Source organism: Eucyclogobius newberryi, unplaced genomic scaffold (assembly GCF_026437365.1).
Source record: "Eucyclogobius newberryi isolate DKJ021-1_F unplaced genomic scaffold, fEucNew1.0.hap1 SCAF_8, whole genome shotgun sequence".
Lineage (NCBI taxonomy): Eukaryota > Metazoa > Chordata > Actinopteri > Gobiiformes > Gobiidae > Eucyclogobius > Eucyclogobius newberryi.
In genome coordinates, this window is record NW_027316500.1 from 40,001,602 (window position 1) to 40,026,542 (window position 24,941).

At 50.7% G+C, this 24,941-nt stretch overlaps 1 protein-coding gene across 1 annotated transcript in view; it reads right to left on the reverse strand.

Moving 5' to 3' along the window:
* arfgef3 (ARFGEF family member 3) overlaps nt 1–24,941 on the reverse strand; it is a 225,242-nt gene that overhangs the window by 132,822 nt on the left and 67,479 nt on the right. Inside the window, exons 17-22 of the mRNA XM_072436645.1 lie at nt 22,724–22,890; nt 19,047–19,212; nt 17,642–17,749; nt 15,690–15,905; nt 8,193–8,303; nt 6,735–6,891 (exon numbers count right to left, since the gene is read on the reverse strand). Coding sequence (XP_072292746.1) covers nt 6,735–6,891; nt 8,193–8,303; nt 15,690–15,905; nt 17,642–17,749; nt 19,047–19,212; nt 22,724–22,890 — 925 coding nt within the window. The remainder of the gene's footprint in view (nt 1–6,734; nt 6,892–8,192; nt 8,304–15,689; nt 15,906–17,641; nt 17,750–19,046; nt 19,213–22,723; nt 22,891–24,941) is intronic.

Consider the following 24,941-nt stretch of genomic DNA (forward strand, 5'->3'; position numbering starts at 1 on the left):
TAGATGTGAGTGTAGGTGTGAGGTACCTGTAGATGTGAGTGTAGGTGTGAGGTACCTGTAGATGTGAGTGTAGATGTGAGGTACCTGTAGATGTGAGTGTAGGTGTGAGGTACCTGTAGATGTGAGTGTAGGTGTGAGGTACCTGTAGATGTGAGTGTAGGTGTGAGGTACCTGAAGATGTGAGTGTAGGTGTAGGTGTGAGGTACCTGAAGATGTGAGTGTAGGTGTGAGGTACCTGTAGATGTGAGTGTAGGTGTGAGGTACCTGTAGATGTGAGTGTAGGTGTGAGGTACCTGTAGATGTGAGTGTAGATGTGAGGTACCTGTAGATGTGAGTGTAGGTGTGAGGTACCTGTAGATGTGAGTGTAGGTGTGAGGTACCTGTAGATGTGAGTGTAGGTGTGAGGTACCTGTAGATGTGAGTGTAGGTGTGAGGTACCTGTAGATGTGAGTGTAGATGTGAGGTACCTGTAGATGTGAGTGTAGGTGTGAGGTACCTGTAGATGTGAGGTACCTGTAGATGTGAGTGTAGGTGTGAGGTACCTGTAGATGTGAGGTACCTGTAGATGTGAGTGTAGGTGTGAGGTACCTGTAGATGTGAGTGTAGGTGTGAGGTACCTGTAGATGTGAGTGTAGGTGTGAGGTACCTGTAGATGTGAGGTACCTGTAGATGTGAGTGTAGGTGTGAGGTACCTGTAGATGTGAGGTACCTGTAGATGTGAGTGTAGGTGTGAGGTACCTGAAGATGTGAGTGTAGGTGTGAGGTACCTGTAGATGTGAGTGTAGGTGTGAGGTACCTGTAGATGTGAGTGTAGGTGTAGGTGTGAGGTACCTGTAGATGTGAGTGTAGGTGTGAGGTACCTGTAGATGTGAGTGTAGATGTGAGGTACCTGTAGATGTGAGTGTAGGTGTGAGGTACCTGTAGATGTGAGTGTAGGTGTAGGTGTGAGGTACCTGAAGATGTGAGTGTAGGTGTGAGGTACCTGTAGATGTGAGTGTAGATATGAGGTACCTGTAGATGTGAGTGTAGGTGTGAGGTACCTGTAGATGTGAGGTACCTGTAGATGTGAGGTACCTGTAGATGTGAGTGTAGGTGTGAGGTACCTGTAGATGTGAGTGTAGGTGTGAGGTACCTGTAGATGTGAGTGTAGGTGTGAGATACCTGAAGATGTGAGTGTAGGTGTGAGGTACCTGTAGATGTGAGTGTAGATATGAGGTACCTGTAGATGTGAGTGTAGGTGTGAGGTACCTGTAGATGTGAGGTACCTGTAGATGTGAGTGTAGGTGTGAGGTACCTGTAGATGTGAGTGTAGGTATGAGGTACCTGTAGATGTGAGTGTAGGTGTGAGGTACCTGTAGATGTGAGTGTAGGTGTGAGGTACCTGTAGATGTGAGTGTAGGTGTGAGGTACCTGTAGATGTGAGGTACCTGTAGATGTGAGTGTAGGTGTGAGGTACCTGTAGATGTGAGTGTAGGTGTGAGGTACCTGAAGATGTGAGTGTAGGTGTGAGGTACCTGTAGATGTGAGTGTAGGTGTGAGGTACCTGTAGATGTGAGTGTAGGTGTGAGGTACCTGTAGATGTGAGTGTAGGTGTGAGGTACCTGTAGATGTGAGTGTAGATGTGAGGTACCTGTAGATGTGAGTGTAGGTGTGAGGTACCTGTAGATGTGAGTGTAGGTGTGAGGTACCTGTAGATGTGAGTGTAGGTGTGAGGTACCTGAAGATGTGAGTGTAGGTGTAGGTGTGAGGTACCTGTAGATGTGAGTGTAGATATGAGGTACCTGTAGATGTGAGTGTAGGTGTGAGGTACCTGTAGATGTGAGTGTAGGTGTAGGTGTGAGGTACCTGAAGATGTGAGTGTAGGTGTGAGGTACCTGAAGATGTGAGTGTAGATGTGAGGTACCTGTAGATGTGACTGTAGATGTGAGGTACCTGTAGATGTGAGTGTAGGTGTGCGGTACCTGTAGATGTGAGTGTAGGTGTGAGGTACCTGTAGATGTGAGTGTAGGTGTGAGGTACCTGTAGATGTGAGTGTAGGTGTGAGGTACCTGTAGATGTGAGGTACCTGTAGATGTGAGTGTAGGTGTGAGGTACCTGTAGATGTGAGGTACCTGTAGATGTGAGTGTAGGTGTGAGGTACCTGTAGATGTGAGTGTAGGTGTGAGGTACCTGTAGATGTGAGTGTAGGTGTGAGGTACCTGTAGATGTGAGGTACCTGTAGATGTGAGTGTAGGTGTGAGGTACCTGTAGATGTGAGGTACCTGTAGATGTGAGTGTAGGTGTGAGGTACCTGAAGATGTGAGTGTAGGTGTGAGGTACCTGTAGATGTGAGTGTAGGTGTGAGGTACCTGTAGATGTGAGTGTAGGTGTGAGGTACCTGAAGATGTGAGTGTAGGTGTGAGGTACCTGTAGATGTGAGTGTAGATGTGAGGTACCTGTAGATGTGAGTGTAGGTGTGAGGTACCTGTAGATGTGAGTGTAGGTGTAGGTGTGAGGTACCTGTAGATGTGAGTGTAGGTGTAGGTGTGAGGTACCTGAAGATGTGAGTGTAGGTGTGAGGTACCTGTAGATGTGAGTGTAGATATGAGGTACCTGTAGATGTGAGTGTAGGTGTGAGGTACCTGTAGATGTGAGTGTAGGTGTGAGGTACCTGTAGATGTGAGTGTAGGTGTGAGGTACCTGTAGATGTGAGTGTAGGTATGAGGTACCTGTAGATGTGAGTGTAGGTGTGAGGTACCTGTAGATGTGAGTGTAGGTGTGAGGTACCTGTAGATGTGAGTGTAGGTGTGAGGTACCTGTAGATGTGAGTGTAGGTGTGAGGTACCTGAAGATGTGAGTGTAGGTGTGAGGTACCTGTAGATGTGAGTGTAGGTGTGAGGTACCTGTAGATGTGAGTGTAGGTGTGAGGTACCTGTAGATGTGAGTGTAGGTGTGAGGTACCTGTAGATGTGAGTGTAGATGTGAGGTACCTGTAGATGTGAGTGTAGGTGTGAGGTACCTGTAGATGTGAGTGTAGGTGTGAGGTACCTGTAGATGTGAGTGTAGGTGTGAGGTACCTGAAGATGTGAGTGTAGGTGTAGGTGTGAGGTACCTGAAGATGTGAGTGTAGGTGTGAGGTACCTGTAGATGTGAGTGTAGATATGAGGTACCTGTAGATGTGAGTGTAGGTGTGAGGTACCTGTAGATGTGAGTGTAGATGTGAGGTACCTGTAGATGTGAGTGTAGGTGTGAGGTACCTGTAGATGTGAGTGTAGGTGTGAGGTACCTGTAGATGTGAGTGTAGGTGTGAGGTACCTGTAGATGTGAGTGTAGGTGTGAGGTACCTGTAGATGTGAGTGTAGATGTGAGGTACCTGTAGATGTGAGTGTAGGTGTGAGGTACCTGTAGATGTGAGGTACCTGTAGATGTGAGTGTAGGTGTGAGGTACCTGTAGATGTGAGGTACCTGTAGATGTGAGTGTAGGTGTGAGGTACCTGTAGATGTGAGTGTAGGTGTGAGGTACCTGTAGATGTGAGTGTAGGTGTGAGGTACCTGTAGATGTGAGGTACCTGTAGATGTGAGTGTAGGTGTGAGGTACCTGTAGATGTGAGGTACCTGTAGATGTGAGTGTAGGTGTGAGGTACCTGAAGATGTGAGTGTAGGTGTGAGGTACCTGTAGATGTGAGTGTAGGTGTGAGGTACCTGTAGATGTGAGTGTAGGTGTAGGTGTGAGGTACCTGTAGATGTGAGTGTAGGTGTGAGGTACCTGTAGATGTGAGTGTAGATGTGAGGTACCTGTAGATGTGAGTGTAGGTGTGAGGTACCTGTAGATGTGAGTGTAGGTGTAGGTGTGAGGTACCTGAAGATGTGAGTGTAGGTGTGAGGTACCTGTAGATGTGAGTGTAGATATGAGGTACCTGTAGATGTGAGTGTAGGTGTGAGGTACCTGTAGATGTGAGGTACCTGTAGATGTGAGGTACCTGTAGATGTGAGTGTAGGTGTGAGGTACCTGTAGATGTGAGTGTAGGTGTGAGGTACCTGTAGATGTGAGTGTAGGTGTGAGATACCTGAAGATGTGAGTGTAGGTGTGAGGTACCTGTAGATGTGAGTGTAGATATGAGGTACCTGTAGATGTGAGTGTAGGTGTGAGGTACCTGTAGATGTGAGGTACCTGTAGATGTGAGTGTAGGTGTGAGGTACCTGTAGATGTGAGTGTAGGTATGAGGTACCTGTAGATGTGAGTGTAGGTGTGAGGTACCTGTAGATGTGAGTGTAGGTGTGAGGTACCTGTAGATGTGAGTGTAGGTGTGAGGTACCTGTAGATGTGAGGTACCTGTAGATGTGAGTGTAGGTGTGAGGTACCTGTAGATGTGAGTGTAGGTGTGAGGTACCTGAAGATGTGAGTGTAGGTGTGAGGTACCTGTAGATGTGAGTGTAGGTGTGAGGTACCTGTAGATGTGAGTGTAGGTGTGAGGTACCTGTAGATGTGAGTGTAGGTGTGAGGTACCTGTAGATGTGAGTGTAGATGTGAGGTACCTGTAGATGTGAGTGTAGGTGTGAGGTACCTGTAGATGTGAGTGTAGGTATGAGGTACCTGTAGATGTGAGTGTAGGTGTGAGGTACCTGTAGATGTGAGTGTAGGTGTGAGGTACCTGTAGATGTGAGTGTAGGTGTGAGGTACCTGTAGATGTGAGGTACCTGTAGATGTGAGTGTAGGTGTGAGGTACCTGTAGATGTGAGTGTAGGTGTGAGGTACCTGAAGATGTGAGTGTAGGTGTGAGGTACCTGTAGATGTGAGTGTAGGTGTGAGGTACCTGTAGATGTGAGTGTAGGTGTGAGGTACCTGTAGATGTGAGTGTAGGTGTGAGGTACCTGTAGATGTGAGTGTAGATGTGAGGTACCTGTAGATGTGAGTGTAGGTGTGAGGTACCTGTAGATGTGAGTGTAGGTGTGAGGTACCTGTAGATGTGAGTGTAGGTGTGAGGTACCTGAAGATGTGAGTGTAGGTGTAGGTGTGAGGTACCTGTAGATGTGAGTGTAGATATGAGGTACCTGTAGATGTGAGTGTAGGTGTGAGGTACCTGTAGATGTGAGTGTAGATGTGAGGTACCTGTAGATGTGAGTGTAGGTGTGAGGTACCTGTAGATGTGAGTGTAGATGTGAGGTACCTGTAGATGTGAGTGTAGGTGTGAGGTACCTGTAGATGTGAGTGTAGATGTGAGGTACCTGTAGATGTGAGTGTAGATATGAGGTACCTGTAGATGTGAGTGTAGGTGTGAGGTACCTGTAGATGTGAGGTACCTGTAGATGTGAGTGTAGGTGTGAGGTACCTGTAGATGTGAGGTACCTGTAGATGTGAGTGTAGGTGTGAGGTACCTGTAGATGTGAGTGTAGGTGTGAGGTACCTGTAGATGTGAGGTACCTGTAGATGTGAGTGTAGGTGTGAGGTACCTGTAGATGTGAGGTACCTGTAGATGTGAGTGTAGGTGTGAGGTACCTGAAGATGTGAGTGTAGGTGTGAGGTACCTGTAGATGTGAGTGTAGGTGTGAGGTACCTGAAGATGTGAGTGTAGGTGTGAGGTACCTGTAGATGTGAGTGTAGATGTGAGGTACCTGTAGATGTGAGTGTAGGTGTGAGGTACCTGTAGATGTGAGTGTAGGTGTAGGTGTGAGGTACCTGAAGATGTGAGTGTAGGTGTGAGGTACCTGTAGATGTGAGTGTAGATATGAGGTACCTGTAGATGTGAGTGTAGGTGTGAGGTACCTGTAGATGTGAGGTACCTGTAGATGTGAGGTACCTGTAGATGTGAGTGTAGGTGTGAGGTACCTGTAGATGTGAGTGTAGGTGTGAGGTACCTGTAGATGTGAGTGTAGGTGTGAGGTACCTGAAGATGTGAGTGTAGGTGTGAGGTACCTGTAGATGTGAGTGTAGATGTGAGGTACCTGTAGATGTGAGTGTAGGTGTGAGGTACCTGTAGATGTGAGTGTAGGTGTGAGGTACCTGTAGATGTGAGTGTAGGTGTGAGGTACCTGTAGATGTGAGTGTAGGTGTGAGGTACCTGTAGATGTGAGTGTAGGTGTGAGGTACCTGTAGATGTGAGTGTAGATGTGAGGTACCTGTAGATGTGAGTGTAGGTGTGAGGTACCTGTAGATGTGAGTGTAGGTGTGAGGTACCTGTAGATGTGAGTGTAGGTGTGAGGTACCTGTAGATGTGAGTGTAGGTGTGAGGTACCTGTAGATGTGAGTGTAGGTGTGAGGTACCTGTAGATGTGAGTGTAGATATGAGGTACCTGTAGATGTGAGTGTAGGTGTGAGGTACCTGTAGATGTGAGTGTAGGTGTGAGGTACCTGTAGATGTGAGTGTAGGTGTGAGGTACCTGTAGATGTGAGTGTAGGTGTGAGGTACCTGTAGATGTGAGTGTAGGTGTGAGGTACCTGTAGATGTGAGTGTAGGTGTGAGGTACCTGTAGATGTGAGTGTAGGTGTGAGGTACCTGTAGATGTGAGTGTAGGTGTGAGGTACCTGTAGATGTGAGTGTAGGTGTGAGGTACCTGTAGATGTGAGTGTAGGTGTGAGGTACCTGTAGATGTGAGTGTAGGTGTGAGGTACCTGTAGATGTGAGTGTAGGTGTGAGGTACCTGTAGATGTGAGTGTAGGTGTGAGTTACCTGTAGATGTGAGTGTAGGTGTGAGGTACCTGTAGATGTGAGTGTAGGTGTGAGGTACCTGTAGATGTGAGTGTAGGTGTGAGGTACCTGTAGATGTGAGGCCAGCAGTCATGGTTGTGGCTGCCCATCTCCAGCCCCACGTTGAGGATGGCGTCCATGCAGAGCACGTGGGCCGTGTGCAGACGGACCCCGGGGCCCCCGGGGCCCCTCATCTGATCCAGCCGCTGCTCCACACGCTGCTTCACTGAGGGACACCAGAGGGTCTCAAACTGTGGTCACGTCACCTCAGCCAAGGTCTTTGTGTTTAAAGCAGATTCCTCTAAATGTTTTAGAAGAACGGTTTGTCTGTTTGAAGCACTTCGTGATCAGCGTCTGTGAATACTGCACTTCTATATTCATATTCATATTCATATTCTATATTCATATTCATATTCATATTCTATATTCTATATTCATATTCATATTCTATATTCTATATTCATATTCATATTCTATATTCATATTCATATTCATATTCTATATTCTATACTCATATTCATATTCATATTCATATTCTATATTCTATATTCATATTCATATTCATATTCATATTCTATATTCTATATTCTATATTATTCATATTCATACTCATATTCTATATTCATATTCTATATTCTATATTCATATTCATACTCATATTCATATTCTATATTATTCATATTCATATTCATATTCATATTCTATATTCTATATTTTATTTATACAAATCATCAGGCAACAACATCCAATGATCACATTCTACTTCAGAATATCATTCACAGTAATGAACCTTAGACTTGAGCTGAATGTAACTGTTTTCTACATGTTTTATTTATTTCTGGTGCAGCAGGGGGCGCTCTAACATACATGACAGGTGCAGCAGGGGGCGCTCTAACATACATGACAGGTGCAGCAGGGGGCGCTCTAACATACATGACAGGTGCAGCAGGGGGCGCTCTAACACACATGACAGGTGCAGCAGGGGGCGCTCTAACATACATGACAGGTGCAGCAGGGGGCGCTCTAACATACATGACAGGTGCAGCAGGGGGCGCTCTAACATACATGACAGGTGCAGCAGGGGGCGCTCTAACATACATGACAGGTGCAGCAGGGGGCACTCTAACATACATGACAGGTGCAGCAGGGGGCGCTCTAACATACATGACAGGTGCAGCAGGGGGCGCTCTAACATACATGACAGGTGCAGCAGGGGGCGCTCTAACATACATGACTGTAGTTGATGCTTCTGTGTTTTAGATGATGTTAAATTGAGTTGATGTAAATTGTAAATAACAGTGGTCCAAGGACAGAGCCTTGAGGAACTCCTTTATTAAGATAAGGACCTTCAGATTGAAAGCATCATCAGAAACAGCTGGAGCTTCATTTGTGACATCATCTATAAACCATTTTATAGAATTTGTGTCAAACCCAAAAACATCCAGACGATCACAGAGAAAACAATTATGAACAAATAAAGGTTCTTCATGTTTGACCTCTTCTCTCCACTAGAGGTCAGGCCAGTACCTTGTGTGATGGCGTCCCCGGTCTCCAGCTGCTCCCTGTCCTCCCGCTCCTCCTGCACACACGACGCTGCCGCCATCTGGGCCAAGGCCGAGGCGCAGTTGGCGGCCACTCCTGACACACAAGCAAACACAAGGAGCTAACGCAAGGAGCTAACGCAAGGAGCTATCGCAAGGAGCTAACGCAAGGAGCTAACGCAAGGAGCTAACGCAAGGAGCTATCGCAAGGAGCTAACGCAAGGAGCTAACGCAAGGAGCTAACGCAAGGAGCTAACGCAAGGAGCTATCGCAAGGAGCTAACGCAAGGAGCTAACGCAAGGAGCTAACGCAAGGAGCGCTTTTTATGTTTCCTTTGTGATTAGATCATTTAGCACAATCCCAGTGCAAAAAGATGGAAACCAAAAGCGCTTCATTGAAGTGAAAATGGCGAGCGGGACATGTAACCAAATATTAGCACCGCTGTAAGTATATTTCTGACCCAGCAGATTTAGTCACTTTTTCTGTTAACTCATAATAAAGTCATAAAAGAACCAAACTTCATGAAATGTTTTTAGTGACAAAGAAGTTTATGTTCCAATCAGTCGATCAGAGAAAAATCAGGGTTCTATTTCATCCCTCCTGACGCCAGAGGCGGAGCATAAAGCACTGGATGATCATCCTTGCTCACACACAGGTCGAGAATTAATAACAAACAAGTCACCTTTGACCCCCGGTGGCTCACGTGAGGCTATATAGTCACGTGACACCGGGAGCTCCGCCCCTTTTCACCTTCTCGCATGCAGGTTGTATATGTGCTTGTTGTTCGGCTAATATATTGCTGTTTCCCACAAAGTTTGGTTCGTAGCCCTGTTAGCCCTGTTAGCCCTGTTAGCCCTGTTAGCCCTGTTTGCCCTGTTTGCCCTGTTTGCCCTGTTTGCCCTGTTTGCCCTGTTTGCCCTGTTTGCCCTGTTTGCCCTGTTTGCCCTGTTAGCCCTGTTAGCCCTGTTAGCCCTGTTAGCCCTGTTAGCCCTGTTAGCCCTGTTAGCCCTGTTAGCCCTGTTTGCCCTGTTTGCCCTGTTTGCCCTGTTTGCCCTGTTTGCCCTGTTTGCCCTGTTTGCCCTGTTTGCCCTGTTAGCCCTGTTAGCCCTGTTAGCCCTGTTTGCCCTGTTTGCCCTGTTTGCCCTGTTTGCCCTGTTAGCCCTGTAAGCCCTGTTAGCCCTGTTAGCCCTGTAAGCCCTGTTAGCCCTGTTAGCCCTGTTAGCCCTGTTAGCCCTGTTAGCCCTGTTTGCCCTGTTTGCCCTGTTTGCCCTGTTAGTCCTGTTAGCCCTGTTAGCCCTGTTAGCCCTGTTAGCCCTGTTAGTCCTGTTAGTCCTGTTAGTCCTGTTAGCCCTGTTAGCCCTGTTAGCCCTGTTTGCCCTGTTTGCCCTGTTAGTCCTGTTAGTCCTGTTAGCCCTGTTAGCCCTGTTAGCCCTGTTAGCCCTGTGACTGGTACAGTCGGTGCTGTGAGTTCGCTCGTCCTCCTGTCGGACCTGTTGCAATGAGGAGGTATATTTACGTTGTTGTCTACGACTGGTAAGTGTTATCCCTTTCATGCATTTCGCTGTAGCCGTGCGCTCGGTAGATTTTTGTTGAATTTGAACCGTACAATCGTACCCGGTTTTGTGTTTATCCGTGCTCCGTTTGTTTGGGTTTACGGATACAGCCTCTGGGCTTTCAGTTCTAACTATAGCCGTGTTCGGGTCATTAGTTCAGAACTGCTTTGTTTTCAGCCGGTTACACACCATCGGTGGCGTTCCCTGCTCGACCTGACCCCGCTGCGCCCCTCTTACCGGGGTAGAGGTTTTGTATTCTAGAGTCGCTAGTGGCGTTCCACTCGACCCGACTCTGTTTGGCTCCGGTCATATCATGCTGGAGTCCCTGTGCTGCCGGTCCTGCCTGGCGCCGCTGCAGCCTGGCGATGGGCATGATCTCTGCCCTGCTTGTCTTGGAGTGGATCATCTTCAGGAAGCACTCTCCGATGATGCTTGCTCCAACTGTTCAGTTATGCTGCGGTCTGTGCGCGCTTGGCGGCATTCGAGGAAGCTTCAGACTGGTTGTTTGTGGCGCCTCCGAGTCAATTACCGGCTGGCCAGACTGGGGGCCACAAGCGGCCGTCCACGGCTACTCAAGGCGGCCCCCCATTTAAGAAAAAGAAGGGCCCCGGGAAGTTAGCGGCGCAAGTGAGCACGCTGACATCTGAACTGGCCCAAATGCGGGCAGTTATCCAGACTCTCCAGACTGATGCCAGTCGTGTGGTGGCACAACGGCAGGAGGGGCATGGCACAGCCTCAGTATATGATGACGTCATATCTGTGGCTGCTTCAGACACTCAGTTTCAGCTGGAGTCGGACCTTCTGAGCTCCAGAGTTTCAGAATCTGGCTCACTGGCCTCTGCCGGCTCTCAGGCCGACAGTGATGACACTGTCACAGCGGCTTTACGGACCGCACTTTCCCGCTTGACAGACCCAAAGGCATTTTCAAGGCCTACTTCAGATTGCAGGGTCTTGGGACTGATGCAGGATCCTCAGAAGCTTGGCCTGGGACATATGCCGGCAGTGGAGCCGGCTATTGCCTCCCTCATCGTCCGTCCAGAGGAGAGCTTACGGACTAATGCCCGGTGTCCACGACCACAGAACTGTGTTACAGACGGCCTTCTGTGTAAGGCGTATGACATGGAAGCTCGTTTGGGTCGCATTGGGAACTCTTTGTCTCATTTGATGCTAGGCCTGTCGGTTTCCCTTGAGACGGTGCCAGTGGACCAACCAACACATGGGCTGGTTGACGCCTCCTTGCAGGCTTTTGTCCTCATGTCAAGGTAACTAGGGCGACTGCTCTCTACATTAGTACAAGCTCGCCGCCAAGTATGGCTGGCACAGTCTCCCCTCTCTGAGGCCAGTAGGAAGACCTTGAGGGGTGTTCCAGTTCTTCCTGGAGAACTATTTGGCCCGGCCGCCCTGGAGGCTCTAGAGCGCACGGCCCAGGCTTGCCGTACACGGCAACAGTTGGCGGGGCTTCATAGGCGGGGGTCTCATCGACCGGCTCAGGCTGCCCCTCCCGTTTCTTCATGGAGGTACACACCACCGCCCTATCACTCCTTATGGCTGTTCCTGGTCGGATCCGAATGACAGTTGTTCAGGATCCGGCCAAGGCGCAGGAGATTCGCACTTGCTGGACAAGGGACCGATAGTTCCTGTGGACCCCCTGCTGGATCCAGGGGGCTTTTATTCCCAATATTTTTTAGTACCCAAGAAGACGGGCGATTTACGCACGGTTCTGGACCTCAGGGTTCTAAATATGTTTTTAAAGGTGCTCCCTTTCAAGATGTGGGCGGTCCAGGCAATCTCCCCAGGCGACTGCTTCACAACAGTAGACCTGAAGGATGCATATGTGACGGAGCACCGTTAAAGCCGTTACAAGTCAGCCCCGACCAAACTGAGAAAAACACGGTTTTAGGTTTTTGCAATGTCTGTATCTTCGTGTTTTTTACTGTAGCCCGCGTTAGCCGCTTTAGCTCGTTCCAAACCTCTTTGTTTCACTTTTCAGAATTGGCGCTCACAGCTGGAGTTTATCAAAAACGATGCAGAAGTCCATTGCATTACAGCTTCAACTTTGCACAGCAGGTACTATTTATTACACATAATTTACTTAACTTCACTTTATTAAATGTACAATAAAGTGTAAATGCAGAATAGTAATTATAGAGTGTTTTATGTGAAATAGTTAGCCATTTCTTAAATGTCCTGTTATTTGCTTACAGCTTTGATGCCAAGAGACCAGGTGTGGTGCTTGCGAAAAGTCACTGTGAGGCAGAACCAGTGGAATTTCAGCTACTACGCAATTCAGCTGTTCTGCCTCCGGTCGACAATGTCCATGTCCTGGTCCCACCTGGACTGAACATTGACAGGCAGACCTATCTGCATGAAAAAATCAGGCCTTTCTGTGCTGACGAGGCAAAAGACGTCACATGCCCAGCGCCGAGAGTCACAGCACAGAAGAGTGCTTCCTATTGCACTACATAACTTTATACCTTCATATTTCATTATGTACATATCATGCCGTTTAGTGCTCAGTGTTCAATGTTTTGCTGTTTGTGTTGCACTGAATCACCGGTGAATTCTGTTTATCGACAAATGGCAATAAACCCTATTCTGATTCTTTGATTCTATTCAGGGCCTTTTGTAATCCAAGTATTTCCATTTTAATATAGTAACTTCTAATTCTGATTCAAGTCCAGTTCACATCAATAACAACACTCCTCTTGAGTCTTGAGTGACAGCTGTAGGGGGAGGGGCTGTCAGTTTGACAGGGGGAGGGTTTATCTCAATGAGATGCAAATGAGCCCCGCCCCCTGTGACTCTGGGCTCACTCAGGTGAGAAACTTTAGAGGCCGTTTTCTCAATGAAAGGTTTTGAGAGTTGAATACATTCAAATGACCACAACTTACTCAAATATGATCAGATGTGCATGAGTGAGACTCAAAATGTCTCCGGGTAGACTTGTAACTGTTTTATCCACCCTCCACTTCCTCAGACAAGTGCTCCAGGCGATCTCCCCAGGCGACTGGTTCACAACAGTAGACCTGAAGGATGCATATTTTCATGTCCCCATTGCACCTCCACATTGGAAGTTTCTCAGCTTTGCTTTCCAGGGAGAATACTTCCAGTTCAGCCTGCCATTCGGGCCATCTCTGTCCCCTCGAGTGTTTACAAGGTGCGTCGCTGCAGTCTTGTCCCCCTTGCAGGCCCAGGGGTTGCGGATTCTGCCCTATCTGGATGACTGGCTCATTTGAGCTCCCAGCCATGAGCAGGCGCTTCAAGATACAGAGACTGTGCTCAGGCACGTGGCCAACTTGGGGCTGCGGGTAAACTTGGCAAAGAGCTGCCTTGTGCCGTCACAGGTAGCTACTTTCCTCGGCATGGTCCTCGACGCCCATACAGCGACTGCACGCCCTTCGCCCAAGCGGGTGGACGATATTTTGGGAATGTTGCGGGACTTTCGACAGGGGAATTCTCTTCCCTACGTCATGTTCCTAAGCCTCTTGGGCAAGCTGACTGCGGCCGCAACGGTGGTTCCTCTGGGGCTCCTGTCTTTGCGCCCCTTCAGATGTGGCTCAACAGCCTACACCTGGACCCCACACGTCAGGATCACAGGCGGCAGCGGCTACCCGTATCTCCCCAGTGCCGGGTGCCTCTATGCAGGTGGCAGAAAGAGGCCTTTATGACGCAGGGTGTTCTGCTGGGGCCTCTTCCTTCCAGACGGGAGGTTGTGTACACCGACGCCTCCCTCCTAGGCTGGGGTGCGACATGGCAGGCATGGATGGTGCAAGGGTCATGGTCCCAGAGGCAGAGCAGGCTTCACATCAATGTGCTGGAGTTCTTGACTGTCGAGCTAACGCTACGTAATTTCTTGCCACACCTGTGCTGCCGTCATGTCATGGTACGGTCCGACAACCAGTGTGGTTTTTCACATAAATCACCAGGGCGGCACTGGGTCGGTGACCCTGTTCAGGATTACACAACGGGTCCTGACTTGGGCTACCCCGCGGCTTGCCAGTCTGAGCGCTGTTCACATTCCGGGGGTTCGGAATGTGTCCACGGACTTCCTGTCTCGCTATCAGCCGCTGCCGGGGGACTGGCAGCTTCACCCGGAGGTGGTGAGGAACATTTGGGAGCCCTCCGGCAGAGCACAGGTGGATCTTTTTACCTCCCGCGACGCGACACACTACCCTCGGTGGTTCTCGCTGGCGGACAGGGCCAGCCCACTGGGTCAGGACGCACTGGCTCACGTCTGGCCCAGGACTAAGCTCTATGCATTTCCCCCATTCCCCTTGATTCATCAGACGATTCTCAGGGTCCTTCAGGATGGCCACAGTCTCCTGCTAGTGGCCCCGTTTTGGCCGGAGAGGACATGGTTTCCTCTGCTGCGCAGGCTCTGCTGCGGCGCAGCGAGACATCTCCCCCCAGGTGGGATCTCCTCTCTCAACTAGGGGGTCAGATTCTGCACCCCAATCCCGAGCGCCTGAAGCTCTGGGTAAGGCCTCTGCAGAGCCCGGCCTGACCTTCTCGAGGTACAAAATAAGCAATGCTCGTGCTCAGTCTACCTGTCTTCTGTATTCCTGCAAGTGGAAACTGTTTGACGCCTGGTGTCGCAAAAGCGGTGAGGATCCAGTGCATTGTGCTGTGTCAACGGTGCTCGCTTTCCTGCAGGAGCTACTTGGCCAGGGGCGCTCTCCATCTACCCTGAAGGTATACATTGCTGCAATCTCTTGTTGTGGAGTGGGATGGTTTCTCGGTTGGCCGTAACCAAGATATTTCCCTTTTTCTAAAGGGTGCCCGGCGTTTGCGTCCGCCTGCCCGGTCTGTGGTCCCGGCATGGGACCTGTCCCTGGTGCTGGATGCGTTGTGATTCCTTCCATTTGAGCCTCTTTCGCAGATTGACCTTAAATGGCTTTCAATGAAGACGGCATTCCTTCTGGTGATGGCCTGGAGCCTGAGCTCCAGGCTTTGTCCGTGGCAGACTCGGGGGTTTTCGTTGGCACCCCGACAACTCTGGGGTTTCCCTTTGGCCGAATGTGGATTTCGTTCCAAAGGTGATTTTGTCGGCGGGGCACAGGCCCTAACTGGCACGTTTTGGTGCGGGATCGGCTTCTGAACAGCAGTGTCCTGTCCGTGCGCTTAAGACGTATGTGCGTGCTACAGCATTGATAAATCTGAGAGCCTGTTTGTTACGCCGGCTCGCGTAAGGGCCAGGCTCTGTCCAAACAGTGTCTCGCGCGCTGGATTGTTGATGTCATCACGGAAGCCTCTGCTCGACAGGGGCCACTGTTGCCTTCCGGGGCGAGGTGCCACTCCACAAAGGGGCTCTCAACTTCATGGGCCGCTATGAACGGGGTGTCCTTGGACGTGATCTGTGCCTCTTGGACATCCCCCAATACTTTTGCACGATTTTACAGGGTGAATGTGGTTTCTCCACAACCGCTGGAAGAGGTTCTCCGGCAACACTCTTCTGCGTCCCATTGAGCTATGGTTTTGTCTATTCCTCGGGACCCTGCTGGTATTCGTCATCCAGTGCTTTATGCACCGCCTCTGGCGGTCAGTAGGGATGAAATAGAACGAAAGTTACGACTGTAGCTTTGAACAATGAATCCCGGATGACCGCCAGAGCATCTGGTCCCTCGGAATTCTCGTGCTTTGCGAGAAGGTTTCTAGGGACTGAGCTCCCAGTGTCACGTGACTATATAGACTCACGTGAACCACTGGGGGTCAAAGGTGATTATTTCTCGACCTGTGTATGCGCAAGGATGATCATCCAGTGCTTTATGCACCGCCTCTGGTGTTCATCCGGGATTCATAGAACCGTAGTTACAGTCGTAACTTTTGTTTTAGAAATAACTGGAAATTCAAGAGAGCCATAACATTATGTTCTTCACAAGTGTATGTCAACTTTTGACCACAACTGTATATTATCTGGAGTTGTGACGCACCCAGAGCACAACTGAGCGCTGCAGCCTTCCTCAGCCCGTCTAGACTCAGGCAGATGGCATCTCTCTCCCTGTGGCTCTGCTCCTCACGGCCCTCAGAACCCAGGATGAAGGCCAGGGCCCTGGAGCTGCCCGCCATGCGCCCGGTCAGTGGTGTGGACAGCACATCCATCAGGTTCTTCCACACGCCGCTGAGGAGGAAGCGAGCGAACGCAGAGCCTGTGGAGGAGGACGACAGATGTTATTACAGCTTTAACCGTGACGTAGTCTCAGTGAGAGTGTGTGTGCCCCGCCCACCCCGTGACGTAGTCTCAGTGAGAGTGTGTGTGCCCCGCCCACCCCGTGACGTAGTCTCAATGAGAGCCTGTGTCACCGCCCACCCCGTGATGTGTCCCCGCCCACCCCGTGACGTAGTCTCAGTGAGAGCGTGTGTGCCCCGCCCACCCCGTGACGTAGTCTCAGTGAGAGCGTGTGTGCCCCGCCCACCCCGTGACGTAGTCTCAGTGAGAGCCTGTGTCCCCGCCCACCCCGTGACGTAGTCTCAGTGAGAGCGTGTGTGCCCCGCCCACCTCGTGACGTAGTCTCAGTGAGAGCGTGTGTGCCCCGCCCACCCCGTGACGTAGTCTCAGTGAGAGCGTGTGTGCCCCGCCCACCCCGTGACGTAGTCTCAGTGAGAGCGTGTGTGCCCCGCCCACCCCGTGACGTAGTCTCAGTGAGAGCGTGTGTGCCCCGCCCACCCCGTGACGTAGTCTCAGTGAGAGCGTGTGTGCCCCGCCCACCCCGTGACGTAGTCTCAGTGAGAGCGTGTGTGCCCCGCCCACCCCGTGACGTAGTCTCAGTGAGAGCTTGTGTGCCCCGCCCACCCCGTGACGTAGTCTCAGTGAGAGCTTGTGTGCCCCGCCCACCCCGTGACGTAGTCTCAATGAGAGCCTGTGTCCCCGCCCACCCCGTGACGTAGTCTCAGTGAGAGCGTGTGTGCCCCGCCCACCCCGTGACGTAGTCTCAGTGAGAGCGTGTGTGCCCCGCCCACCCCGTGACGTAGTCTCAGTGAGAGCGTGTGTGCCCCGCCCACCCCGTGACGTAGTCTCAGTGAGAGCTTGTGTGCCCCGCCCACCCCGTGACGTAGTCTCAGTGAGAGCGTGTGTGCCCCGCCCACCCCGTGACGTAGTCTCAATGAGAGCCTGTGTCCCCGCCCACCCCGTGATGTGTCCCCGCCCACCCCGTGACATAGTCTCAGTGAGAGAGTGTGCCCCGCCCACCCCGTGACGTAGTCTCAGTGAGAGCGTGTGTGCCCCGCCCACCCCTGGGGGATGGGCTGTAATAGGGAAGTGTGCCGCGGCCCTCAACAGTGATGATGCTGAGGTAGGCTCCGTCCATCTGCACATCCGAGGAGAAGGATATAGACTGTTCTCTCGCTAAAGACTGCAGGAATAAATCAAAAAACACTTTGGGCTCATATGAGGCACCAATAGCACTGTAAGAGGGTGAAAAGCTCTGAAAAGTTGATTTTGCATGATATGGGACCTTTAATACAATTACATGCAGTGTTTATAGCTGAGATGGGATCTCTAGATAAAAGAGCCATACAATTGAGCGCACACGTTGAAAATGCACTTTTGTTTTCTTTACATTCGACTTGGACTAAAAGAGGATGAGACTGGGGAGTGAGTCTGGTGAGAAGCATGTGAAAAGCACTGCTGCAATAACAGCTAAAATAATATACACAAATAAATCCTTGTTCGTTGCAGTCCAAGGTAACATGAATGTTGATGAAGAAGTCAAAGCTTTAGTTCTTGAGTTGATCATCTGATTAAGATAAAGCATAATACGTCACACACTTAGTTTCCCAATCCTATGGCTGGAATTTGATGGAAAGAAAACTTTTAGAAGCTCTCTCTGATCCAAATACTTCAATCTCAGCACATGTAGTAAGTCATGATGCAATCCAAACCAACCTGCCATGACAGTGTCATCGGTGCTCTTCTCAGAGGAGAGCGGTGACTGGACAGATGACCTCCTGATCAGCTGACCTCCGATAGCACTGCTGCCCAGGCCGTCGATGTCTAAGAAGACAACAAGGACATATTTGTATTGTTCTTGTCCTTTAAACATGCTCCTGTGCCTTTCCTTTGGCACTTGATGAGGGTAATATATAGAAATGTAGATAATATAAACATTTTAAAATCAATTATATTGTTTAAAGTAAAAGATAATGCTGCAATAAGAAAAAAACTACATTTTAAATAAAGCTAAAAGGTGATATTTCTGCCCTTTTGACATACATTTTTTTAAATTGATTGACATTTGATTTTTTTCTTTCTGGAGTTGATGTGTTCAGTTTATTCAGTCTTCTGACACCAGAGAGACACAACTAATGTCAGGAATCTAATGACAGCACAGCACATTCGAACCTGACTGGCATTCTCAGTCTGGGATTGACCAGAATCCTGCAAGTGTGGCAACCCCCACATTCACCCAGCACCCTAGATCAGGGGTGCCCAGGGGGGGGCCCAGGGGTGCCCAGAGGTGCCCAATGCGTCGATCGTAATCTACCGGTCGATCTCAGAGGCAGTGAGGGGACCCAGAGCTACAATCAGCATGTTATTATTTTGGAGAGCGAGCCGGAGAGAGCGAGCCGGAGAGAGCGAGCCGGAGAGAGCGAGCCGTAGAGAGCGAGCCGGAGAGAGCGAGCCGTAGAGAGCGAGCCGGAGAGAGCGAGCCGGAGAGAGCGAGCCGGAGAGAGCGAGCCGTAGAGAGCGAGCCGTAGAGAGCGAGCCGGAGAGAGCGAGCCGGAGAGAGCGAGCCGTAGAGAGCGAGCCGGAGAGAGCGAGCCGTAGAGAGCGAGCCGGAGAGAGCGAGCCGTAGAGAGCGAGCGGGAGAGAGCGAGCCGGAGAGAGCGAGCCGTAGAGAGCGAGCCGGAGAGAGCGAGCCGTAGAGAGCGAGCCGTAGAGAGCGAGCCGGAGAGAGCGAGCCGTAGAGAGCGAGCCGGAGAGAGCGAGCCGGAGAGAGCGAGCCGTAGAGAGCGAGCCGGAGAGAGAGAGCCGTAGAGAGAGAGCCGGAGAGAGCGAGCCGTAGAGAGCGAGCCGGAGAGAGCGAGCCGGAGAGAGCGAGCCGGAGAGAGCGAGCCGTAGAGAGCGAGCCGGAGAGAGCGAGCCGGAGAGAGCGAGCCGGAGAGAGCGAGCCGGAGAGAGCGAGCCGGAGAGAGCGAGCCGTAGAGAGCGAGCCGGAGAGAGCGAGCCGTAGAGAGCGAGCCGGAGAGAGCGAGCCGGAGAGAGCGAGCCGGAGAGAGCGAGCCGTAGAGAGCGAGCCGGAGAGAGCGAGCGAGCCGTGTGTATGTGGTTTGTGTCCAGTGATTCTAACCCATTAGCATGGTGATGAGAGGCAGCCGGTGGTCCTCAGGAGAGCCGTAGTACCCAGCCTCGGCCAGTAGGTTGTGCTCCAACACCTGTTGATAGAGCTCCTCAATCCAGGCCTGGGACAGCACCACCAGCACTCCACTGCTCTGGATCATACGCACAAAGTCCTTCTGCAAAAACACACCGCAGAAGCGCAGACGCACCGCAGACGCACACACGCACACCGCAGACGCACACACGCACACCGCAGACGCACACCGGAAACGCACCGCAGACACACACCGCAGACGCACACAGCAGACGCACACCGCAGACGCACACACGCACACCGCAGACGCACACCGCAGACACACACCGCAGACGCACACCGCAGACGCACACCGCAGACGCACACACGCACACACCGCAGACGCACACCGGAGACACACACCGCAGACGCACACCGGAGACGCACCGCAGACGCACACCGCAGACACACCGCAGACACACACACGCACACCGCAGACGCACACACGCACACCGCAGACGCACACCGCAGACACACACCGCAGACGCACACCGGAGACGCACCGCAGACGCACACCGCAGACACACCGCAGACACACACATGCACACCGCAGACGCACCGCAGACGCACACCGCAGACGCACACCGCAGACGCACCGCAGACGCATACACGCACACACCGCAGACGCACACCGGAGACGCACCGCAGACGCACACCGCAGACACACCGCAGACACACACACGCACACCGCAGACGCACCGCAGACGCACACCGCAGACGCACACCGCAGACGCACACCGCAGACGCACACATGCACACGCACACACGCACACGCACACATGCACACGCACACCGCAGACGCACACCGGAGACGCACCGCAGACGCACACCGCAGACACACCGCAGACACACACACGCACACCGCAGACGCACACACGCACACCGCAGACGCACACCGCAGACACACACCGCAGACGCACACCGGAGACGCACCGCAGACGCACACCGCAGACACACCGCAGACACACACATGCACACCGCAGACGCACCGCAGACGCATACACGCACACACCGCAGACGCACACCGGAGACGCACCGCAGACACACACACGCACACCGCAGACACACACCGCAGACACACCGCAGACACACACACGCACACCGCAGACGCACCGCAGACGCACACCGCAGACGCACACCGCAGACGCACACACGCACACCGCAGACGCACACCGCAGACGCACACCGCAGACGCACACCGCAGACGCACACATGCACACGCACACACGCACACGCACACACGCACACCGCAGACGCACACCGCAGACGCACACATGCACACGCACACCGCAGACGCACACCGGAGACGCACCGCAGACGCACACCGCAGACGCACACCGCAGACACACCGCAGACACACACCGCAGACGCACACACGCACACACCGCAGACGCACACCGCAGACGCACACCGCAGACACACACCGCAGACGCACACCGCAGACGCACACCGCAGACGCACACACGCACACACCGCAGACGCACACCGGAGACGCACCGCAGACGCACACACGCACACACCGCAGACGCACACCGCAGACACACCGCAGACACACACCGCAGACGCACACACGCACACACCGCAGACGCACACCGGAGACGCACCGCAGACACACACCGCAGACGCACACACGCACACCGCAGACGCACACCGCAGACGCACACACGCACACCGCAGACGCACACACGCACACCGCAGAGGCAGAATTTTAACAGTATTAAAAATAAATACACAAATAAAACTACACTGACCAAGACCAAAACAAAAAATTAGAAAATGTTTTGTCTGATTTTTTGTGCTATTATTTAATTTAAAACAGTAAATATTTGTCTGATAAAAGTACTTTCCATAAAAAAAAAAATTCTTCCTCATCTTCCAGGCTCGGTCGTTCTCCACCTTTGGAGGTGTTTCCCACTTTGTCCTTGGGGTCTGAAGCACAGAGGCCCTGATCATGGCAGCACATACACACATAACTGCAGGTGCAGGTGCAGGTGCAGGTGCTGCAGGTGCAGGTGCAGGTGCAGGTGCTGCAGGTGCAGGTGCAGGTGCAGGTGCTGCAGGTGCAGGTGCAGGTGCTGCAGGTGCAGCACACATGGAGCTCCATCACCAGGAGCTGACATAGTGTAAGAAACATCTGTGCAGAGCACGAGCTGGAGACCCCAAGGACAAAGTGTGAAACACCTCCAAAGGTGAAGAACGACCGAGCCAAGGTCCTCTGGAACTTCCAGATAACAACCGGACATAGTGGTGGTCTCAAGGGTCAGAGGAAAGCCGTGGTGGTCTCAAGGGTCAGAGGAAAGCCGTGGTGGTCTCAAGGGTCAGAGGAAAGCCGTGGTGGTCTCAAGGGTCAGAGGAAAGCCGTGGTGGTCTCAAGGGTCAGAGGAAAGCCGTGGTGGTCTCAAGGGTCAGAGGAAAGCCGTGGTGGTCTCAAGGGTCAGAGGAAAGCCGTGGTGGTCTCAAGGGTCAGAGGAAAGCTGTGGTGGTCTCAAGGGTCAGAGGAAAGCCGTGGTGGTCTCAAGGGTCAGAGGAAAGCTGTGGTGGTCTCAAGGGTCAGAGGAAAGCCGTGGTGGTCTCAAGGGTCAGAGGAAAGCTGTGGTGGTCTCAAGGGTCAGAGGAAAGCCGTGGTGGTGGACATTGCAGTACATGGGATGGAAACTAGAGAGGAGAGGAGCTGAAGAAGGTCTGGAGCGTGAAGGTGTCAGTGGTGCTGTAGTGACCGGAGCACTTGGGGCAGTGACCCAAACTGGAGGAATGACCCCCAAACTGGAGGAATGACCCCCAAACTGGAGGAATGACCCCCAAACTGGAGGAGTGGCTTGGGCAGATCCCAGGAAGGACGTTGGAGATCTCGGTCCAGAAAAGTGCAGTGCAGGAACAGCAAAGATACTGCGCAGAGCCCTCAAGCTCCCAGGGGCCTCTGGTAGAGAGGGACCACCCGCGGAGGGTGAGGTGAGAGTTTTGTTTTTTGTTATATATCGCAACAACAGAAAGTTATTTTATCAGACAAATAGTTACTGTTTTAAATTGAATATGTGGTCTTAAAGCTCTTAACCCACAGGATTTCTTGTCGTTTTTCCTTGCTGGGACAGTTTTCCATTTGCAAACTTTCTGTGAACATTGTTTAATCTAGTTCTCCGGAGGGCGGAGCATGAACGGGCCTCTGAACACGCCCACAGACTGAGCAGCTGCAGCAGAAGAAGACCAAAGCTTCCTGCAGTACTGCTCAGTGACCTGTAGAGGCCACTAAAAGACAGCGGGACTTCAGCCGAGCTTCAGCAGCAGAAGTGAGGGGAAAACAGGCTCATTAGGATATATTTGATTTACAACAATTTAAAGTAGTGACACGATCATCTTGGATTTGATTGGTCAATCACTGCTTGCTTTGATTGCTCTGACCGCATGCCACTGTTTTCTAGGGCGATGTCATGATTTACAACCAGGAAGTAAAATTATAATCCTAAAAATAACCAACTTGGAATAAATTCTTAAAGTTTAGTGTTAAGATGAGAAGTCCAACCTGTCAGAGGCCCTTTGAAGGGGCTAGTATGGTTCACTATGGAAGTATGTGTACACGTCAATGTAAATGTTTGTGTACATGGGTGAGTGTAATGTACCAGGCTGAGCACAGGGGGCAGCACTCTCCGTCTGTAGTGGTCCGCACACAGCAGCTTGAGGTTGAGCAGCAGAGCGTAGTACGACACCAGGTACAGTCCGTCTGCGTTCATCAGAGACTGACAGGACAGAGTGTCCCCATGCTCCAGTCCTGGAGAGTGGACCCCCCCTGAGGACAGCACAGCTCAGACTGGACCACAGCAACATATGCTTATTCTTCCATCTGTTACTTGCATTCTCTTTTTGTAGCAATTTCTGTTCTGTAGAATGATGTTCAAATATATACTTAAAAAGAGGTTTTGCCACAATAAGAGGGAGGCGATCCCTCTTATTGTCTGTCAATCAGTCTGTTGTTTCTCTCAACTGCATGACAGAAACTTCTGTTTTGCCTTATGTGATCCTCAATATTGTCCATATATAATAATTTCAATTAAATTAAAAATACATTTGATATTGAAACAGACTCTAAAAGCGACATATTCTGAATTATATACTGATGAATATTGGATTGTAGGTGATGCTACAAGTATAAGTACTGTAGTGTCATGGATGCCCCCCCCTTATGAAAGAGGGGGACACTCAAAGGTGATATTGAATGTGAGAACGTAACCGTGACATTGACCCCTTTTCTGGAAATGAATGAACACTTTACCAAATATAGTTTATGAAGATTTATTGACCAAATAATTAAACCCATGAATTTGGAATATGCAAATGAGTTGATAAAAGATGGAGATAACAGTATGATCAAGTGATGATTGTACTTGATTTAGCTAGTTGTGTGTTAGAGAGTTCATTGTAGAAAAAGGTTCAGTTGTTTCATCTGGACTCAGTTTTAGAAAAAAACATTATCAATTTGTGAATTTAGAGTTTGAGAAATTAGTAGTTTGTTTCAACAGAAACTTACACCTTCTTTGTTTTCTATCACACTAGCCTCTTGTTTACTATCAGTCCTTTAATGGGCTATTAGTCTCCCTTTTGTTTTTTTTGTGTGTCCCTGGCTCACTCTCTCTCTCTTCTCTGAGGACCTGATTAGTATCCGAATTCCCCGGACGTTCCCCGGGGTTCAAAATTCTATTCCATTCCATGGAGATGCACGGCGCTCTGAGGTCCTGAACTCCAGTGTCTGACGTGCTGATAAAGCCTCTTGTGCAGAGGCTCTTTAGTCTCACTGTGTAACGCTCTTCAGTGAAGAAAAGTGTAAAGAGCGTTACATAGTGAGACTAAAGAGCCCCATCAGCACGTCAGACACTGGAGTTCAGGACCACAGAGCGCTGTGCATCTGCATCTTGAAGCCTCTAATCACTCGTTTGAAGACGGTGAGGTGAAGAATCTAAGCAGAAGAAAAGATGCTTTGAAACAGGAGTTAAAGAGGCTATTTTAGTTTTTTTTTAAAAAGAAAGGCCATTATTAAACAGGAATGGAAGGTTAAGATTTAACTTTCCTGTTGTTTATAATGGAATTTTGAATCCCTGAAGAGGTCGATGCCCACGACATTCTGCTGCTCATCAGGTCCTCAGGGAGGAGAGAGAGTGAGACTGGGACAGAAGGGAGACTAATAGCCCATTAAAGGACTGATAGTAAACAAGAGGCTAGTGTGATTAAAAAACTAAGAGGTGTAAGTTTCTGTTGAAACAACAACTTGTTCTTCTACTTCAGGAGGGCCCGCCCGATGGGCGGGGCTTACCACAGAATAGAATAAATATCTGAGTTGCCGGTCTAAATTCACAAATTGACAATGACTCTTGGATGAAGTCGAAACGTCTTTTCTAAAACTGAGTCCAGATGAAACAACTGAACCTTTTTCTACATTGGAACTCTCCTAGACGAATGAGGGACACGCCCACATGTTAGAGAGTTAATGTTGATTCTAAGATGATCTCATCAGCCAGATTGTGAAATAGGCCAGTGTGTGTCCGAGGGTTAGGGTTACGGTCGGCACTAGATCATCATCGTGCCGACCTTAGGGTTACCCTCCTAACCCTGTGTGTCCGTGTCGCCTCCAGGGGTCTCTCAGGGGTCACGCTGGGAGAGACTACAGCAGCTCGGTGATGATTGTTTACTAAAACCGTAACGTTTTTTTAGCATTTTAGCTTTTGTCTTTGGGGAGAAAATTAGTCTTCCAAAATCAGTCTGCATAAGCATGACTCATGACTAAAATTTGGTGGGACACATTTTCTGGACTGGAACATCTAAAGTTGTCCAAAATGTTCTTAGTAC